Here is a 21,516-nt window from a genome sequence, read left to right on the forward strand (position 1 = left end):
GATGTCATGATGGTCATGCTGCATTGGGGATATCACAGCGGCCATGTTGCATGGGGGTTGTAATGGTGGCCATGTTACATGGGGGTTGTCATGGTGACCATGTTGCATGGGGGATCTCACTGTGGCCATGTTGCAAGGGGGACTTGATTGCGGCCATGTTGCATGGGGGATGTCACTTGCAGCCATGTTACATGGGGGACTTTATTACGGCCATGTTGAATGAGGGATGTCCTGATGGCCATGTTGCATGGGGGATGTCATGGAAGCCATATTGCATGTGGGTTGTCATGGTGGCCATGTTGCACGAGGGATGTCATGGCAGCCATGTTACGTGGGTATATAGTATTTGGCTGCCGCTATATATTTCCACGTGATGAAGATCACAGCCACTTTGGTGGGGCCATACCTGCCAAAATAAAAATATATAGTTTAGTTTTAGTATGGGTCTCTATGGGTCGTTATGGTTCGATATGAGCATGGATCTCTGTGGGTCTATGGATCTCTGTGGGTCTCTATGGTTCGATACCAGTATGGGTTTCTGTGGGTCTGAGTGGAGTGATGAGTCTCCATGTGATGATGATTACGTCGATGACGATGTAGCTCTAGCGGGGCCTTACTTGGCATGTAAACAAAACAAAAATAGTTAAAAGTCTAAGATGTCGTTGTTGTTGTCACGTGTGCAGCGATCCTGGATCTCTTTGGGCCTCAGCTAAGTCATCGCCAAAAGCTGGAGCTGGAGGCCATGAAACAAGTATGGTTCTTCACTGTGGACAAGGTCGGCAAACCCCGGGGCGGCAACAACAACGACAGCTACGACGACGATAACAACAACTACATCCCTGTGAGGCTCACAGAGACACCCATGGAGACCCAAATAGACACCCACAGAGACCCACAGAGACACCCATAGAGACCCACTCCCATTGAGACCAACAGAGGCACCCAAAGAGACACCATTAAACACCCACAGAGGTTTTTGCTGGGTTAGAAGGCATGAGTATAAATGTGTAATCGTTAAACCTGCCACCACCACCAGACATAGACAGTCAGTTAGGGTTTTGTGTTACGGGTTTCTGGGGGTCTCTGTGGGTGTCTCAGGATATGTTTGGGTCTTTATTGGTCTGGGTGTCTCTGGGTCTCTGTGAAAGTGTTCAAGTTATTTTGCACCGTATGTAGTAAACTTTGGCTAATCCACTCACGACGTCGGCCGTGGTGGCTAGGAGATGTTAACTCCTTCACCTGGTATACAGGAGGTCGTGGGATCGATACCGACTCTGACGCCTGCTGTATATTTGGAGTTTGCGTCTCTATCTCTCTCCCCGTGGTTGCGTGGATTTTTCTCCGGGTCCTCCGTTTTTTCTCCTTCCACATTTAGAAACAGCGTCAACACACATTAAGAGCAATTGGCTGCTTCTGCTGTACATTTCCACACGGTGATAATGATGAGGCCCCACTTCGTTGAGCAATGATTTGTGATGGCTAGGTCGCTCTTGAGAAACAAGTGCAGCTCAGTGGTGAGGCCTTTAACAGCGTAGCAATAGCCTGTAGCCTTTATGGACATAAAACACATACTTGTGGTGAACATGCAGACAAAAACATGCTCTGATAATGTATGGCATTGCCTTTGAAACTGATTGGTCTACACCGGAGAGAGCATCCTTCTTTAGGGCCTAGTCTCACTACCAGCGTCTCACTACCCAGTGTCTCACTACCCTGTGTCTCACTACCCAGTGTGTCACCACCCAGTGTCTCACAACCTGTGTCTCACAATCTGTGTCTCACTACCCAGTGTCTCACCACCAGTGTCTCACTACCCAGTGTCTCACTACCAGTGTCTCACTACCCAGTGTCTCACAACCTGTGTCTCACTACCCAGTGTCTCACCACCAGTGTCTCACCACCAGTGTCTCACTACCAGTGTCTCATAACCTGTGTCTCGCCACCAGTTTGTCGCCACCAGTGTCTCACTACAAAGTGTTAGATGGATGAACGCAAAAAGGCGAACAACCCCTCCAAGTTTTAACGGCATTCGGTATTCTTGGGTCTTTCGGTAAAGTCACGTAGATAGGTTCAAATAAAATAATAAAAATAACAGGAAGTTGGCCGCTTGCGTTGCGATCGAAACGTCGTAGTTGTCTGTTTTTTTTTATTTTTCTTTGAACCTATCACACGGGACTTTACCGAAAGATCCAAGAATACGAATCCCTGCAGTCACGAAAGCTTTAAGTCAAGCATTCGGCAGTTTAACGAAACATTTATACATTTCCGCGATCTAACACCCAAGCAAAAAGTAACCTCCGTAGCTGATAATGGCGGTCGTGGAAGCCCCGACTACTGCTGCAACCACCGAACGTTCGACGCTCTGATTGCGACGACTCTGACTACCGGTCTCCGCCTCCTCCTCTGCCTCCTAGGTCCGCAAGGAACAGCTCCACTACCGCTATGAGGTGCAGAAGATGATCGGCGAGGGAGGCCAGGGCCTGGTGCTGCAGTGCCTCGACCACAAAACCAAAATGCTCGTGGCCGTCAAGATGCTGTCGCTGCCCTGGAGGTGAGTCAGAGGGCCTTCCGCGGTGGCCCGCGCTCTCGAAAAATAATCATCAAATGATTGGAGGCACCACCGTGAAACTGCCACTAACTATGGACTCGCTGACAAAATACTAACTGCCGTAATACTGCTGCTAACTATAAAGTAACAGAATACTAACTGCCATAACAACTTACTGCTATGAACTAACTAAAAAGAAGCACTAACTGCCGTAAAACTGCTGCTATGAACTCACAAAATAATAACGTGCCGTAAGACTACTGCTATGAACTAAAGTTAACTAACAAAATAATAACTACTGTACAACTATTGCTAACTATGAACTAAAATACCCAGAGACCCAACAGAAACCTGCAGAGTAACCCACAGAGTCACCCACAGAGACACCCAGACCCTTAGAGACCCACAGAGGCACCCAGACCCTTAGAGACCCACAGAGACACCCACAGAGACACCCAGACCCTTAGAGACCCACAGAGACACCCAGACTAATAGAGACCCTGAGAGACCCACAGAGACACCCATACCCTTAGAGACCCACAGAGGCCCACAGAAACACCCCGACCCACAGATATCTACAGTCACCCACAGAGACCCCCACAGAGTCACCCACAGAGACATCCACAGAGTCACCCACAGAGACCCCCACAGAGACACCCACAGAGACACCCATAGAGACCCCCACAGAGACACCCACAGAGACACCCATCGAGTCACCCACAGAGTCACCGTTGATTTCGTGGCCTTCCCCCTCCCGCTGCGCAGCTCCTCGACAGCGGCCCGCCAGAGGACGGAGCTGGAGGTGGCCAATGAGCTGCAGGGCAAGGCCAGCGATGAGCGCTACGGAGTCATCCGGGTCTTGGACACGTTCCAATTCCGCGGACACAATTGCCTCGTCGTCGAGCTCTTGAAGTACGCAAACCTCCCCTTCCCACCCCCCACCCACCCACCCACGTGCATGTGCGTGTCCATTGCTCCGCTCGATAGTTGATTTATTTCGGAATAAATATTTATTTAACATATGATCAAGCAACTAGATTTATCGATTTATCACATTTATTGATTGAGTTTCACACGCAGGGCTTTCGCGACCAATATCATCCATAATAGAGGTATTTTTGGTTAGATTAAGTAAATATATAAATGTTGTGTCGTTAAACCCGCCACCACCCAACATAGCCAACTAGTAAGGGTTGTCATGCAAACAGAACGTGCCAATTCGTTACTAGTACAGCACTATTGTGTAGTGTCGTGTAAAGTGTAGTAGTGTATAGTGTAGTGTATAGTAGTGTATAGTAGTGTATAGTGTAGTAGAAAGTGTAGTGTATAGTAGTATATAGTGTAGTAGAAAGTGTGGTGTATAGTAGTGTATAGTAGTGTATAGTGTAGTGTATAGTAGTGTATAGTGTAGTAGAAAGTGTAGTGTATAGTAGTGTATAGTGTAGTGTATAGTGTAGTAGAAAGCAGAGGTGGGACAAAGTCATTGTTATGCAAGTCCAAGTCGAGTCGCAAGTCATCAAATTCATGACTCGAGTCTGACTCGAGTCCAAGTCACATGACTCGAGTCCACATCTCATAGGTGGGACAAAGTCATTGTTATGCAAGTCCAAGTCGAGTCGCAAGTCATCAAATTCATGACTCGAGTCTGACTCGAGTCCAAGTCACATGACTCGAGTCCACACCTCTGGTAGAAAGTGTAGTGTATAGTAGTGTAGTGTATAGTAGTGTATAGTAGTGTATTGTGTAGTGTACAGTGTAATGGAAAATGTAGTGTATAGTAGTGTATAGTGTAGTATAATGGTACAGCACAACAGTGTGTTGGAGAGCCAAGCCACAACATTTGCAATCTCTGAGTATGATGTTTCGCCAGTAATTACAACTGGCTTCATCAGGCGACAGCCACATTTTGTGGAGAATTCCACCTGTTTCGTTCCTTATATAGAGGCACAGATGTGGTGACCAGGCTTCTGTGCTCTTGCGCAAAGTGGGGGGGGGGGATTAACTTTCTAATTTGTTCCCAAATTGCTTTTTTTTAATACCTTTCATAATTAACTTATTTTTGCAGTTTATTTAATGAGTTTAAAGATAGTTAACAATTCATCAAAATGTCTAGCCTCTTTAAATCAGTTAATTTAATCGAATACGTAACTTATTTAATTACTATTTTGATAATTAATTTATGCAATAATTAATCTGACAATTTTACAATCACAATTTGTTTGGCAATCGAGTCTCCAAAGCTCTGGGAAGTCGAGCAGCACGCGTCCACGTGGCCCGCATGGGTCAAGCAGCTCAACATGGGCGAACCGCTGCGTTATCGACAATCGCAGAACACCGTGGCGACAAATCAGACGCAGGAAGTCCCCCGGGTTGCGGAAGACGCGACTCACGGAAATGCTCCCCATGAATCACACATTAATTTTTTTCATGAGAATCTACATAGAAATAAAACGGAAATGTGTGGATATGTGTGTCTGTTCGAAATGTTTTGCATACTTCCCAACATGCAAAAAACTTGAAATTTGGCACGTAGGTAGCTTCCGTACCGTACACAATGTAAAAAGTATAAAAATTGACTTTTGTATTTTGGGGGGGGGGAATAATGGATATAATCTATTGCACGGCAGTGAGCGGTGACGTCACATCTGTGGACTAAACTATTAATTTCCGTGCGAAGAACGGGTACACCTGCTAGTAAAATATATTAATGATACGATATTAATAGGTGAATAATGAAAAAATTCTAATTAATAATAATATGCCAATTAAATGACGGAAAAAATGATAAGATAAGGAAATTATAATGAAATAATACGAATATATTGCTAATTAAAATTATAATACAAATTTATATTAAGAAATATTTATAATAAAATAATAATAAATAGAATACATTTATTGTTAAATTGTGATATGATAGTAATAAAATGATAGTAATGAAATAATAAAAGGGAATAACATAACCATGGTGAAATTATAATAAAATCATAATGAAGTTATTATCACAAAATATTCAGTTCCTTTGGCGCTAGTGCGGCGCGGCGAGGCCGCGGATGAATACCGCGGAGCGACGAGGCGTTTCATGACCCCTCTTCCCCCAAAACTAACCAAGTGGCACAAGTCGGTTTGGGGTCCGGGTCGTGGGTCGCCGAGCGGACGTCATCGGAACGGGAAAGGGGTTTTAACGTCGTCGTCGTTGTCGTGCCAGGAAGAGCCTCTACGACGTCATGAGCAAAGGGAGCATCGGGCGAATCTACGTGAGGCGGTTGAGGGAGCACACCAGGGCCATCCTCGACTTCCTGTTGTACGCCAAGGGGCGGGGCATCGTCCACGCGGACATCAAGCCGGTGAGCGGAGCGGGCGCGGTGGTCACGCCCTCTCATCGGGGCGCTCGGTTAGCTGGCGCGGAGGCAGGCCGGCCATGGTTGATCGCGGGGTCGATGCGCTGGCTCGTCAATCTACTGTGACTCTGCCACCTCCTCCTTCCAGATAGAGGTAGCAGGTTGACGGTAGGCAGCTGTGGCTAGGAGATGTTAACTACCTCGCCTGGTATACAGGGGGTCGTGGGTTCGATCCCGACCCTGACGCCTGCTGTATATTTGGAGTTTGCGTATCTCTCGCTCCCCGTGGTGGTCACGTGGATTTTCCTCCAAGCCCTCCGGTTTTTCCCTCTACGTTCAGAATCAACATGACCACGCGTTTAGAGTATTTGACCGCTGCTGTAACCTTTCCGCATGATGATGTTGATATCGGCCCACGTTGTTGAGCTATCGTTTGTGATGGCCAGGGAGCTTCTGACAAAACAGCTGCACAGCAGCTCAGAGTGGGGCCTTACACCTAGTAAAGTAAAACATAGATTAGTTTTAGTCTGTGTCTCTCGAAGTCTGTGTGGGTCTCTGTGTATGGGTCTCTCTATGTCTGTGTGGGTCTCTATGAGTATGGATCTCTGTTGGTCTTTGTGGGTCTCTATGAGTATGGGTCTCTGTGGGTCTGTATGAGTCTCTATGAGTATGGGTCTCTGTGGGTCTGTGTGAGTCTTTTTGAGTATGGGTTTCTGTTGGTATTTGTGGGTCTATGAGTATGTGTCTCTATGTCTGTGTGGGTCTCTGAGTATGGGTCTCTGTGGGTCTGTATGGGTCTCTATGAGTATGTGGGTCTCTATGAGTATGTGGGTCTCTATGTCTGTGTGGGTCTCTGAGTATGGGTCTCTGTGGGTCTGTATGGGTCTCTATGAGTATGGGTCTCTATGGGCTTGTTGAAACACGTGTCTAGAGTGTTTGGCTGCTGCTATATATGTCCACGCAATTATGATGATGATGCTGATGATGCTGATGATGCTGATGATGATGCTGATGATGCTGATGATGATGCTGACGATGATATCAGCCCCTTGGTTGAGCTGCTGTCATTACGTGATGGCCGGGTCGTTTCCGATAAAAGACCTACACAGCAGCTCAGCGGGGCCTTACACCCTGGTAGTAAAATACAACTTTGAACGGGTCTCAGGCACGTCGCCCGTGTCGCAAGTCGGGGGGGGGGGGAGGCTGCCCGTGTGGTTGTCAATACGTCACTTTGCGTGATCGACCCACTGCTGGTTGGACACTCTCGCCGTAACCTCAGAGCGTGGAATTCCTTCTCTGTCTCTCCCCTTTGTCCAGGACAACATTCTGCTCACCGCGACCGGCAAAGTGAGGGTCACCGACTTCGGGTGCAGCTTTTACCTGAAGCATAAAAGTGAGTGGCCTTGCGTGCATGCGTGGAGTTTTTTTTGGGGGGGGGGATTAGATGGCGTCAATTTAAATGCAGCCGGCCGGCGAGGTTCAGCGTCACGTATACAGGACGCGCCAATTCGCCACTTGCACAGCACTAACCGGTGTGCTGGAGATGTAAACCCACTACGATGTTTACAATTAGAGCATTTACAGCTGAGCATCATCATCAGTCAGGCAGCCAGAGTACGCGGTCCAACCCAATAACTCGCCTCCGCCATGAAATATCGGTCGCAGAAGCCGACTACGCGTTTAGCCGACAAAAAAAGAAACCTGTTCCCCCCACGTCGCTGTTGACGGAGGGACTACTTCATATTCATCGTCGTTGTTGTTGTTGTTGCTGTGCAGCCAAAAACGTGGGTGGGACGTTGCCCTACATGGCCCCAGAGCTGCTGCTGGGCTACGATGTCACCTCCGCTGTGGACATGTGGGGCCTGGGCTGTACCTTGGCCGAAATGGCCACCGGCAAGGTGCTCTTCGATTCACCTGCCATCGAAGAACACCTGCCCTGCTGCATTGAGGTACGGGCGGTGGGTGGGTGGGTACGGTGGGTATAGTGGGTGGGTATGGTGGGTGGGCGGGCAGGTGTATATGGGTATGGGTCTCTGTGGGTCTGCACAGAGACCCATACTCAGAGACCCATACAGACCCACAGAAACCCATACTCATAGAGTTTGATTCCCTCTCACGGCCCCAAACACCAGAGAGGAATATCTGAACTGGTCCAGGGCCTCTCATAGGTCGACTAAGCCTCAAGCGAGTACAGTAGAACATCTGGTCACGACCATAATTCGTTCTATAACTTTGGTCGCAACCCGATTTGGTCGTGACTCGAACCTAATTTCCCCATTGGATTGTATGTAAATACGATTAATCCGTTCCAGACTCCTACGAATTGTACATAAATATTGTTTTTTAAAGATTTTTAAGCACAAAAATAGTTAATAATGCCATAGAATTCACAGTGTAATAGTAAACTAAATGTAAAAACATTGAATAACACTGAGAAAACCTTGAACAACAGGGAAAACTAACATTGCTGCGTCAAGGTTTAGAATCGTTCAACAAGATGATTGTTTCGTCTGCTACATCAGTCGGTCGATTCTGAGAGAGAGAGAGAGAATATTCGCACAAGAAATTCATGTTTCTATTGAAAGTAAGTTAACAGTAATATTTGCGTACAGTATTGTTTGTGGAAGCATTCACCGTAATATCGTATGAACGTTTACTTCACCGCATCATCGTATGAATGATGTGAGAAGACATTAACGGGTTCTTACGTGAGCGATTTACGTACTCAGCGCTTTCGCTCTCTAAATTACGGCTTGAATGATGGGGGGGGGGGGGGGGGTATGACTACACTCACAAAATTAATATCTTACTAGGAATTTTATATGACAATAGTTACATACATAACTGTTACGCTTTGTGTAATTCAACAAAAAATGGCGCGGAAGGGGAAATCGGCCGTGGCCGTGTTTGATCGCCACCCGAGTATGTGTTCGTTACCAGATTCAAAAATGTTGTGGATTTTTTGGTCGGAACCCGATTTGGTCGTGGTCAGAAGCGTTCGTGACCAGAGGTTCTACTGTACCTGGTGTAGCAGTGTGTAGTAAACATTTCCACTGGGGGAGACAAAGGTGGCTGGGCGTGGCGCTGGGCACCCACCCCCTCGTGTGCCGTTCCGGCCTTCATAGGTGCTGCTCGCTGCTAACAACACTTGCCCCAGCAATGAGATGAGACTAATAAGGAGAGGGGGGGATTGTTGTCTTTGTACACAGTTCCGGCCTCCACAGGCGCTGCCTCCGCCACGACTCACCGCTGACATGCAGTATTTGCCCCAATGGGCCCGCTGAGGCGACACCGGCTGTAACCCCCCCCCTCCTCCTCCTTTTGTCTTCGTCCGAATCCATGCGCAGATCCTGGGCATGCCCCCGAAAAAGATGGTGGACGACGCCCCAAAAAGGATACTTTTCTTTGGTGAGTCGAGGGGCTCGGGCAGGCTGGCGCAAGCGACGTAACCCATTCCGTTTTGTTAGGTGGGGTGGCAGTGAGGCTCTTATAGGGTTATTTTGTGGGGGGGGCTGGGGGCGGCTCTGATTATCTTGGGGGTGGTAGGTGGGGTGGGGTTTTGGGCTCTCAGTAGCAGGCGTTCGGAAGCATAGGTGGGTGGGTGAGTGAGCGGGTGGGTGAGTGGGTGGGTAAGTGGGTGGGTGAGTGAGTAGGTGGGTGAGTGAGTGGTTGGGAAGGTGAGTAGGTAGGTGAGTGAGTGGGTGGGTGAGTAGGTAGGTGAGTGAGTGGGTGGGTGGGTGAGTGAGTGGGTAGGTGGTTAAGTGCGTATGTGGGTGAGTGGGTCGGTGTGAGGGTAGGTGGATAAGTGGGCAGGTGAGTGGTTGGGTGGGTGTGTAGGGTGGTTAGGTAGATTGGTTGGTAGTATGTAGGTGGTTCGGTGAGTGGGTATGTAGGTGGATAGGTAGGTGGGTAGGTAAGTGGATGAGCAGGTATGTGGGCGACGTGGTGGTTGGTGACTCTGCGTGCGTCTCTCTGCAGACTCTGAGGGCCTCCCCAAAAACCTGTCCAAGCAGCGGCCACCAGGAAGCCTCCCCCTGCACCGCGCGCTGCAGGGCCACCACCCTCAGCTGGTGGACTTCGTCAGCCGCTGCCTGCAGTACGAACAACACTCACCCCTCGCTCACCCCCACTTATCCCCACACCACTCACCCCCACTCACTCACCCCCACTCACCACCCCATACCTGTCAACACCTTATCAGTGCCCTACCTTACAACAGACCCAACTCAGATATTGTCGGTTACTCCGTGCCCCTTATAAATCTTAACGTTCATCCTGCAAAGTCCCATCACAAGGGACAAACACAAACAAATAGAGACAAATTATTATTTTTACCCAGAATTGAAACGGCTGCACTCCGTACGGATCTGAAAACTCAATTTCCGTGTACAAGAATATGGAATAATCCGTACGGGTTGACAGCTCTGCCACCCACTCACTACCCACCACCACTCCCTCCCACCATCTCCATCCCCCCCCTCTCCCCACTCTTCCCCCACCTCCCACCCTGTCAAATCATCTCACCATGCCCTTCTCACCACGTGTAAGTCTCCCCCCCACCCCTCCCCTGCCTCCCTCCCCGTGCGTCTCCCAACAGATGGGATCCGAATCTCCGGATGACGCCTGAGCAGGCGCTGGCTCACAGCTGGCTCCAAACCACCACCACCCGGGCCACCACCAGCAGGACCACCACCAACAGGGCCACCCCCACCACCACCCAGGCCACCACCACCACCCGGGCCACCACCACCACCGCCAGCGAGGCCACCTCCACTACCATCCGGGCTACCACCACCACCGCCACCATCCGGGCCACCACCACCACCCGGGCCATCCCCACCACCGCCACCATCCGGGCCATCCCCACCACCGCCACCATCCGGGCCATCCTCACCTCCACTACCATCCGGGCTACCACCGCTACCACCACCACCGCCACCATCCGGGCCATCCCCACCAACACCACCATCCGGGCCACCACCACCACCATCCGGGCCACCACCACCACCCGGGCCATCCCCACCACCACCACCATCCAGGCCACCACCACCACCATCTTGGTCCCCACCCCCACCCGGGCCACCACCACCAGCTGGGCCACCCCCACCACCGCCACCACCACTCCCATCATCTACAATCGGCCCATCAACTGGGCCACCACCACCATCCGGGCCACCACCACCAGCTGGGCCGACACCACCAGCTGGGCCACCACCACCATCAGCAGCAGCGGCGGTGGCACCACTCCTGTCCAAGGCTCTGCAGCTGCTCAGCCGCGGTGAGCCTCTCTCTGTGTACCTCGCCTGGTACGCAGGAGGTCATGGGTTCTATCCCGACCCTGATTAGATGTTAACTACCTCGCCTGGTACGCAGGAGGTAGTGGGGTCGATCCTGATGAGATGTTAACTACCTCGCCTGGTATGCAGGAGGTTGTGGTTTCGATCCCGACCCTGATGAATGTTAACTACCTCGCCTGGTACGCAGGAGGTTGTGGGTTCGATACTGATGAGATGTTAACCACCTCACCTGGTACACAGGAGGTAGTGGATTCGATCCTGATGAGATGATAACTACCTCGCCTGGTAAACAGGAGGTCGTGGGCTTGATCCCGACCCTGACGATGCCTGTGCTGCTGTATATTTGCATTTTGCGTTTCTGTCCCCGTGGTGGTCACCGCGTGGATTCTTCTCAGGGTCCTGCAGATTTTCCCCTCCACGTTTAGAATCGGCGTCACGCACTTCGAGTAATTGACTGCCGCTATGAATGTCCACGCGATGAAGATGATGATGATGTTATCAGCCCACTTGATTCAGCTATCAGCTGAGATGGCCAAGTGGCTTCTGGTCTATGTGGGTCTATAGGTCACTGTGGGTCTATGGGTCTCTGTGGGTCTGATGATGACGATGATGATAACGATGATCATGACGACGATGATGTTGACGATGATGACGACGACGATGACGACGACGATGGTGATGACGACGACGATGATAACGATGTTGATGATGATGACGACGATGATGATGACGATGTTGATGATGATGACGATGATGATGACGATGATGATGATGACGATGATGCGCTGCTGTGGTGCTGCTGCCTCTCTCTCCACAGAGCGGAGCCGGAGGAGAAGCTCCTATCGCCATCGTCGTCATCGCCATCGTCGTCATCGTTGCTCACCCAGACCTTTGGAGAGAGGACGGAGGTGGTGGAGGTGGTGGAGACGCAGGAGGAGGATGACGACAACGAGGAGGAGGATAAAGAGGAGAAGGAGGAAGAGGAGGAGGAGGGGGAGAGGGAGCGAGGGGTCCTGGCACGTGTGGGCAGGGCGCTCCGCTCACTCCGCTCGCTGCTCAGCCGCCTGCTGCTCTGTGGTGGGCGGCCCACGGCAGAGTAGCGGAGTGGACCCACACTCACCACCCACACTCACCACACTCCCCACCCACACTCCCCACCCACACTCACCACTCACACTCACCACCCACACTCACCACACTCCCCACCCACACTCACCTGCCACACTCACCACCCACACTCACCACCCACACTCACCACCCACACTCACCACCCACACTCACCACCCACACTCACCACCCACACTCTCCACACTCCCCACCCACACTCATCTCCCACACTCACCACCCACACTCATCACACTCCCCACCCACACTTACCACCCACACTCACCACCCATACTCACCACCCACACTCACCACACTCACCACCCACACTCACCACTCACACTCACCACATTCACTCACCACTCACACTCACCACCCACACTCACCACACTCCCCACCCACACTCACCACCCACACTCACCACTCCCCACCCATACTCCCCACCCACACTCACCACCCACACTCACCACACTCCCCACACACATTCACCACCCATACTCACCACCCACACTCACTCACCACCCACACTCACCTGCCACACTCACTACCCACACTCACCACCCACACTCACCACCCACACTCACCACACCTCACTCACCACCCACACTCACCACATTCACCACCCACACTCACCACACTCACTCACCACCCATACTCACCACCCACACTCACCACCCACACTCTCCACACTCCCCACCCACACTCATCTCCCACACTCACCACCCACACTCATCACACTCCCCACCCACACTTACCACCCACACTCACCACCCATACTCACCACCCACACTCACCACACTCACCACACTCACCACCCACACTCACCACTCACACTCACCACATTCACTCACCACTCACACTCACCACCCACACTCACCACACTCCCCACCCACACTCACCACCCACACTCACCACTCCCCACCCATACTCCCCACCCACACTCACCACCCACACTCACCACACTCCCCACACATTCACCACCCATACTCACCACCCACACTCACTAACCACCCACACTCACCTGCCACACTCACTACCCACACTCACCACCCACACTCACCACCCACACTCACCACACCTCACTCACCACCCACACTCACCACATTCACCACCCACACTCACCACACTCACTCACCACCCATACTCACCACCCACACTCACCATCCACACTCACAACCCACACTTACCACCCACATTCACCACCCACACTCACCACCCACACTGACCACACTGACCACCCACACTCTCCACATTCACCACCCACACTCTCCACCCACACTCACCACACTCACCACCCACACTCACCACCCACACTCACCACCCACACTTACCACACTCACTCAACACACTCACCACCCACACTCACCACCCACACTCACCACACTACCACCCACACTCACCACCCACACTCACCACACTCACCACCCACACTCATCATACTCACTACCCACACTCACCACCCACAATCACCACCCACACTCACCACACCTCACTCACCACCCACACTCACCACACTCACCACACTCACCACCCACACTCACCATACTCACTCACCACCCATACTCACCTCCCACACTCACCACACTCATTCACCACCCACACTCACCACCCACACTCACTACACTCACTCACCACCCACAATCACCACCCACACTCACCACACCTCACTCACCACCCACACCACACTCACCACACTCGCCACCCACACTCACCACACTCACTCACCACCCATACTCACCACCCACACTCACCACACTCACTCACCAGCCACACTCACCACCCACCCTCACCACACTCACCACCCACACTCACCACACCACACTCACCACCCACACTCACCACCCACACTCACTACACTCACTCACCACCCACACTCACCACCCACACTCATTACACTCACCACCCACGCTCACCACACCACACTCACCACCCACACTCACCAGCCACACTCACCACCCACACTCGCCACCCACACTCACCACACTCACCACCCACACTCACTACACCACACTACCACCCACACTCACCACCCACACTCACCACCCAAACTCACCACACTCATCACACTCATCACCCACACTCACCACCCACACTTACCACCCACACTCACAACACCTCACTCACCACCCACACTCACCACACTCACCACACTCACCACCCACACTCACCACACTCACTCACCACCCATACTCACCACCCACACTCACCAGCCACACTCACCACACTCACTCAACACCCACACTCACCACCCAAACTGACCACACTCACCACCCACACTCACCACCCACACTCACTACACTCACTCACCACCCACACTCACCACACACACTCACCAGCCACACTCACCACACTCACTCAACACCCACACTCACCACCCAAACTGACCACACTCACCACCCACACTCACCACCCACACTCACCACACTAACTCACCACCCAAACACACCACCCACACTCACCACACTCACCACCCATACTCACCAGCCACACACACCACCCACACTCACCACACTCACTCACCACCCATACTCGCCACCCACACTCACCAGCCACACTCACCACACTCACTCAACACCCACACTCACCACCCACACTCACCAGCCACACTCACCACCCACACTCACCACCCACACTCACTACACTCACCACCCACACTCACCACATTCACTCACCACCCAAACACACCACCCACACTCACCACACTCACCACCCACACTCACCAGCCACACACACCACCCACACTCACCACCCACACTCACCAGCCACACTCACCACACTCACCACACCACACTCACCACCCACACTCACCACCCACACTCACTACACTGACCACCCACACTCTCCACCCACACTCACCACACTCACCACACTCACCACCCACACTCACCACCCACACTCACCACACCACACTCACCACCCACACTCAACACACTCACTTCCCACACTCACCATCCACACTCACCACCCACACTCACCACACTCCCCACCCACACTCGCCACCCACATTCGCCACCCACCATCGCCACCCACACTCACCACCCACACTCACTACCCACACTCACCAGCCACACTCACCACCCACACTCACCACCCACAATCACCAGCCACACTCACCAGCCACACTCACCACCCACACTCACCACCCACACTCACCAGCCACACTCACCACCCACACTCACCACCCACACTGACCACCCACACTCTCCACCCACACTCACCACACTCACCACCCACACTCACCACCCACACTCACCACACTCACCACACCACACTCACCACCCACACTCACCACCCACACTCACCACACTCACCACACCACACTCACCACCCACACTCAACACACTCACTTCCCACACTCACCATCCACACTCACCACCCACACTCACCACACTCCCCACCCACACTCGCCACCCACATTCGCCACCCACCATCGCCACCCACACTCACCACCCACACTCACCACCCACACTCACCACCCACACTCACCACCCACACTCACCACCCACACTCACCAGCCAACTCAGCACCCACACTCACCACCCACACTCACCACACTCACCACCCACACTCACCAGCCACACTCACCACCCACACTCACCACACTCACCACCCACACTCACCACCCACACTCACCAGTCACACTCACCACACTCACCACCCACACTCACCACACTCACCACCCACACTCACCACCCACACTCACCAGCCACACTCACCACACCACACTCACCACCCACACTCACCACTCACACTCACCTGCCTAGCCACTTGCGCGTGTGAAGAGTTAGGATAGAGATAAGAAAAAGTTATAATGTAATAATGTGTACATATACATCTAGACCATTGTTTGTTTATCGATTGTTGTTGTTAATAAATAAGCGGATTTAACAGATCGTTGCAATTGTGTTTGTTGTGGCGAGTTGCTGCAGCCTGGGGTCTCAGGTGACTTGGGTCCAGATGTTGACTACCTTGCCTGGTACACAGGAGGTCGTGGGTTCAATTCCGACCCTGATGAGATGTTAACTACCTCGCCTGGTACACAGGAGGTCGTGGGTTCAATTCCGACCCTGATGAGATGTTAACTACCTCGCCTGGTACATAGGAAGTCGTGGGTTCAATCACGTCCCTGACGATGCCTGCTGCTGCTGTGTATTTGGAGTCTGCCCAGCTCCTGTACCTAGCCTGGCACAGCAGTCAACGCATGGCAACTGCTGGGTCTGTCCCGTGACCTGCCAGCAGCGACCCTTCGACACTTCACGTGGCCTCAGAGTGCATGCACCTAGCCTGGCATAAGTGCCGTGGTGACGTCACAAGTGGGGTGGGACACGTGTCTGAGTAACAATTCATGAGTTCTGCGCGGCCCGTCCTGGACAGAGCTTACCTAACTTATCCACACTACAAATTACAATCACCTTCACTGCCTACTCCCGTAGGCTTCTATATAATTTACGTCAACCCTTCTGCCAGATTTCCTACATCACATAAGCAGCTTACTTATCCACATTACAAATTACAATCGCCTTCAGCGGCTACTCCCATAGTCTCCGACGTTACACGTCCCCACATTTCCCAGTTCGCTTAAGAAACCACGCTTATCCGCACTACGCATTACAATCACACCAGCCGGCCACTCCCATTGATCTCCCATTGGCTCTCACGTTACCCACCCTCCACATTCCCCAGTTCACTTAAGAAACATAGCTTATCCATAGAGGCACACAGAGCACCATAGTGATACATAGAGACCCATAGAGATACATATAGACCTATAGCGATACATATATACCCTAAGAGACACACAGAGACCCATAGAGACACACAGAAACCCATAGTCATACATAAAAACCCAAAGAGATACATAGAGACACACAGAGTTCCAGAGATACACAGATATACATAGTGACCCATAGAGACCCATAGTGATACATAGAGACCCACATAGATACAAAGAGACCGATATAGATACATATAAACCGATAGAGATACATATAGACCCAGAGTGATACATAGAGAACCACAGAGAAACATAGAGACCGACAGGGACACATAGAAGCTCAACCAAGTAGCTGATAACATCATCACCATCGTGTGGAAATGTCCAGACACCCACAGAGACTCGCTGACTCACCACACAGAGACCCACAGACTCACCACACAGAGAGACCGACAGACTCACCACACAGAGACCCACAGACTCACCACCACACAGAGACCCACAAACCCACCTCACACAGAGACCCACAGACTCAGCTCACACAGAGACCCACAGACTCACCACACAGAGATCCACAGACTCATCACGCAGAGACCCACAGACTCATAACACAGAGACCCACAGATTCATCACACAAAGACCGACAGACTCATCACGCAGAGACCCACAGACTCACCACACAGATACCCACAGATTCATCATACAGATACCTACAGACTAACCACACAGAGACCCACAGACTCACCACCACACAGAGAGCCACAGACTCACCACACAGCCGTCAAACCATGGCAACTGAGTTATTGTGGTGACGTCACCGCCACGAAGTGGTGAATGGCGAATGTTGATGTGTGTGGGCTTGTGTGTGAGTGTGGTGGTGAGTATGATGGTGAGTGTGATGGTTAGTATGATGGTGAGTATGATGGTGAGTGTGGTGGTGAGTGTGATGGTGAGTGTATCATGGTTAGTGAGTAATACTGAGTGTGAGTTTGACTAATTCTCCCCCCTCTCCCTCTCGCTGTCTCTGCTTTCCCCCATAACTACCTGGCCTGGTATACAGGAGATTGTGGGTTCGATCCCGACCCTGATGCCTGCTGCTGTATATTTGGAGTTTGCCTGCCTCTGTCTCTCCCCGTGGTCGCGTGGATTTTTCTCCGGTTCCTCCGGTTTTTCCCTCCACGTTTAGAAACATTCGTTTAAAGTTTTGACTTGACTACAGCAATTCATATTCTTGGTTCTTTCGGTAAAGTCACGTAAATAGAAAATAAAAAAATCTATATATTTTTTCAAATAAAAAAAATGAAATAGAAAATGAGATAAAATGAAAATAATAAAAGCTATTTATCATATTTACTTTATTTTTATTAATTAGATTTTTATTTCATATTTTTTTTTCCATGACTTTACCGAAAGAACCAAGAATATGAATATTCGTTGAAAGTATTTGGCTGCTATAATTTACACGTGACGATGAGCCACTTCGTTGAGCTGACATTGGTGCCAAGTCGCTCCTGAAAAAGAGATGTTTAGCTCAGTGAACTGTTGTATACTAACCCTTCTTCCAAAATTGATATTAATAATGTTTGATGATATTTTTATATATTATCTTTTTACTTGTTTTTTTAATGAATGAAAACACACCAAAGCGCAGCAAACTGCAAAACACCAGGTGTTGTTAAGTAATGAACTGGAGGAGGGCTAGGATGGCAGAATTTGCAACCTTGCTTCAAGGAAAGATAAGGCCTGATGAACGGGCACATGTCACCCGTGCAGGCGGCAGAGACAGTGGGAGAGTCAGCCAGACATAGTTAAGGCAAAAAGCCCAACCATCCTGCATGGTTTTAAAGTAACGTCAAAATTCGAAATTCAACAACAGAGTAGGCTAAATTATCGATCCTCGCGCTCGCTCAAATTGGAGACCAGGCTGCGAGCTACATCAATGAACCATTGCCCATTTGCTAATCCAATACTGAATGTTAATATTACTGAAGTCAAAACAAATTCTATGACCTCAGCACATGGGCGAATAATAGGGCAGTGTCAACTCAAAGGCAATGGAAGGGAACAGAGGCGCCTTTGTCTAAATCACAACCACAGAAAGCCAGGAATCATCACTGATTGTGTGTTTAGGGATTCCGAGCTAATTGGAACACGTTCACACAGGGAGGAGGTAGAAATACGCCTTGTCCTCCTGCAGCTGAGGGAGCAAAGATAAACCCAAAAAGGCCAAGGAAGTGGGTCAGCTCAAGGCTGTGTGCACAGGGGAGGGAGCTGATTAAGAATAACACTCCCAGAGCAGAAGGTTGGAGGGCCACAGTGAGACGAGAATAAGAGTGTTGTATATCTCTCAAGGATGCAGACTCAGCTGAACAACAAGGCTGCGGGGGTCACCAGAAGTTCGCGTTCGCCTAGTTAAGACAAAAAGCTCAATTATTCTGTATTGCTATTAAAGTAACGTTAAAGTCGGAATTTAACAACAGGGTAGGCTAAAGTTATTGATATTCACACCCACTCCAATTAAACCAGGCCACAAGTTACGCCTACTGAACCATCACCATCATTAAGTCAATATTAAATGTTATTTCCATCTATACAACTCGACCCGAAGCATATGACAATCAGAACCTTCCTAAGTCAAAATTGAATCGCACCCAGACAGGAGCGAATAGTCGATATAAGGTTGAAGAGGGAAGGAAATTAAGAGCACGGCGAACTGCAAACGTAAGCAAAAAGCCGGGAACGACACCAACCCAGCGACCCACCAGCCCAGCAACAGCGAGTCGGGCTTCGACAGGCCATAAAAGTAGAAATAATAACTCCCGGGGTCAGGGGACACAAGAAGAAGCAGGCAGACAAAAACCAGAACTGACTCCAAGGTTCAACCGCCCTCACCTACAAGGAGTGACGGAAATTAATGAGGCCTTGAGTTAACGGCGTCAGCTGGACAGCAACAACAACGGCGAGCAGAGATAGGGTGGGGCAAAGACTGCGGGGCTATGAAATGCAACTTCATGTCAGTAAAGCCCTGACAAACAAGTTAAGTTAAAGACATCACAATACATAATATCGTACATAACATCAATGTTAACGCTATTCACCGTAAACTATATTCCGCTTATATAACCATGCAGACACCAAGGAATACGAATTCCTAGGATCAAGAAACTTACCCCTTAACCTAAGATATCGGAAATAAATTAATAATAATAAGCATATGCATGAAAAGACAAAAGTAAAACTTATGGAAAAGCCAGGATAACGGGATGAATCACCACCAGGTCGAATATAAAATACATAATAAAAGAGCGATGTTAAACCCAGGGTCGGAGAGAAAGGGAGATCCCGGCCGTCTTTGTATCCCCGCAGCGCGGGATATGAGTGTGTATACGCTCGCGGAAACACCTCCACTTGAGTCAAGCACCACGATGGGAAACGACAGACCTTATTTTACATACAGAATCATAACTGTGAAATGGTAAGGGACAAATGTTAAAACTTTTTAACCATTTCTTTGTGCGTCGGTGAGGGTCGGAGGGAGTGTTGCCCCTCCCTCCAGGTCGTGCAACACGGACAAAGACGCCTATGAGACGATTTGTAACGTCTGTGTTTTGGTTCATGAAGAAGGCCAGACAAGAGATAATATCGCACCCAGACAGAGAGACGACTATGAGGCAATTTGTAACATCTGATTGTTTGCTCGTGGATTTTATGGAGGGAGTATGACAACGGAATATACCGTGGGTGATGCACACAAGGACATACGGACGTACGGACACACACATGGACACACCTACCTACGGACAGATCCTGACACAGCAAAAATCGAAAGAAACCCCGCCTTGTGGGCAGGATCCAAAGGGATTTTTCGGCATAAAAGAAAGGACCCTGAGCATTGGAAACCAGCTCGACCGGGAGGGTCGACTCAGGAGCGAGCTGCGACCAGCGGGTCGGCTCGACTCTTCAGCTCGTCTTGGACTCAGCCGAGTTCGATCGGCTCACCGGAGCCGGCTCTCGGGGCTCGACTCAAGCGGCTCCCCATCTCCTCTGCAGGCGGGCAAGACCCGCTTGACAGCTCAACTCGGCCTGCGTGGGTCAACCTCTGCCGAGTCGGAGGTCTCTGCTGCCGCCGGAGTGGGGAGGGTCGCGGTTTGGCGACGAGGCTCCGTGCTCACCCTGGTCGACGACCCAACACTGCACGCTGCGAGCGAGCTGTGGGCGCCACCTACCGACCGGGTTCCGAACTGCGACAGCATATCAACGGGCATCCGAACCAGTTCACCACGGTGACAGGGGAGCGACTGATACGTATGACGCGCACCGCCCCCTCACCACACGACCACCAGGCGTCTGTTTGACATAAAGAACCGACTCCGAACACTGACTATTCAAGACAACTCTTACCACTCAAACACACTCGAACCCATAAGCCATCCGTGGCTGTGAAGGCATCACAACGAGACCGAGTGATGGCCATCCGTCGTTTATAAGAGTATTCGTAATTTTTATCTTTAA

The 21,516-nt window shown here is 50.8% G+C and overlaps 1 protein-coding gene across 1 annotated transcript; it reads left to right on the forward strand.

Annotated features, from left to right (window-relative positions):
* The first annotated feature begins 9,873 nt into the window (after nt 1-9,873).
* LOC144731192 (uncharacterized) lies at nt 9,874-16,178 on the forward strand. Its single transcript, XM_078612164.1, has 3 exons — nt 9,874-9,985; nt 10,487-11,167; nt 12,004-16,178. The coding sequence occupies exon 3, from the start codon at nt 12,126-12,128 to the stop codon at nt 15,117-15,119; it is 2,994 nt and encodes a 997-aa protein (XP_078468290.1). The 5' UTR covers nt 9,874-9,985; nt 10,487-11,167; nt 12,004-12,125; the 3' UTR covers nt 15,120-16,178.
* Nucleotides 16,179-21,516: the final 5,338 nt, after the last annotated feature.

The sequence above is a fragment of the Lampetra planeri genome, chromosome 38, assembly GCF_965212315.1.
Source record: "Lampetra planeri chromosome 38, kcLamPlan1.2.h2, whole genome shotgun sequence".
In the NCBI taxonomy this organism is placed as follows: domain Eukaryota; kingdom Metazoa; phylum Chordata; class Hyperoartia; order Petromyzontiformes; family Petromyzontidae; genus Lampetra; species Lampetra planeri.

What these genes read in the sequence shown, in the direction of transcription:
- LOC144731192 (XM_078612164.1), top strand. Translation starts at nt 12,126, where the DNA reads ATGACGACAACGAGGAGGAGGATAAAGAGGAGAAGGAGGAAGAGGAGG.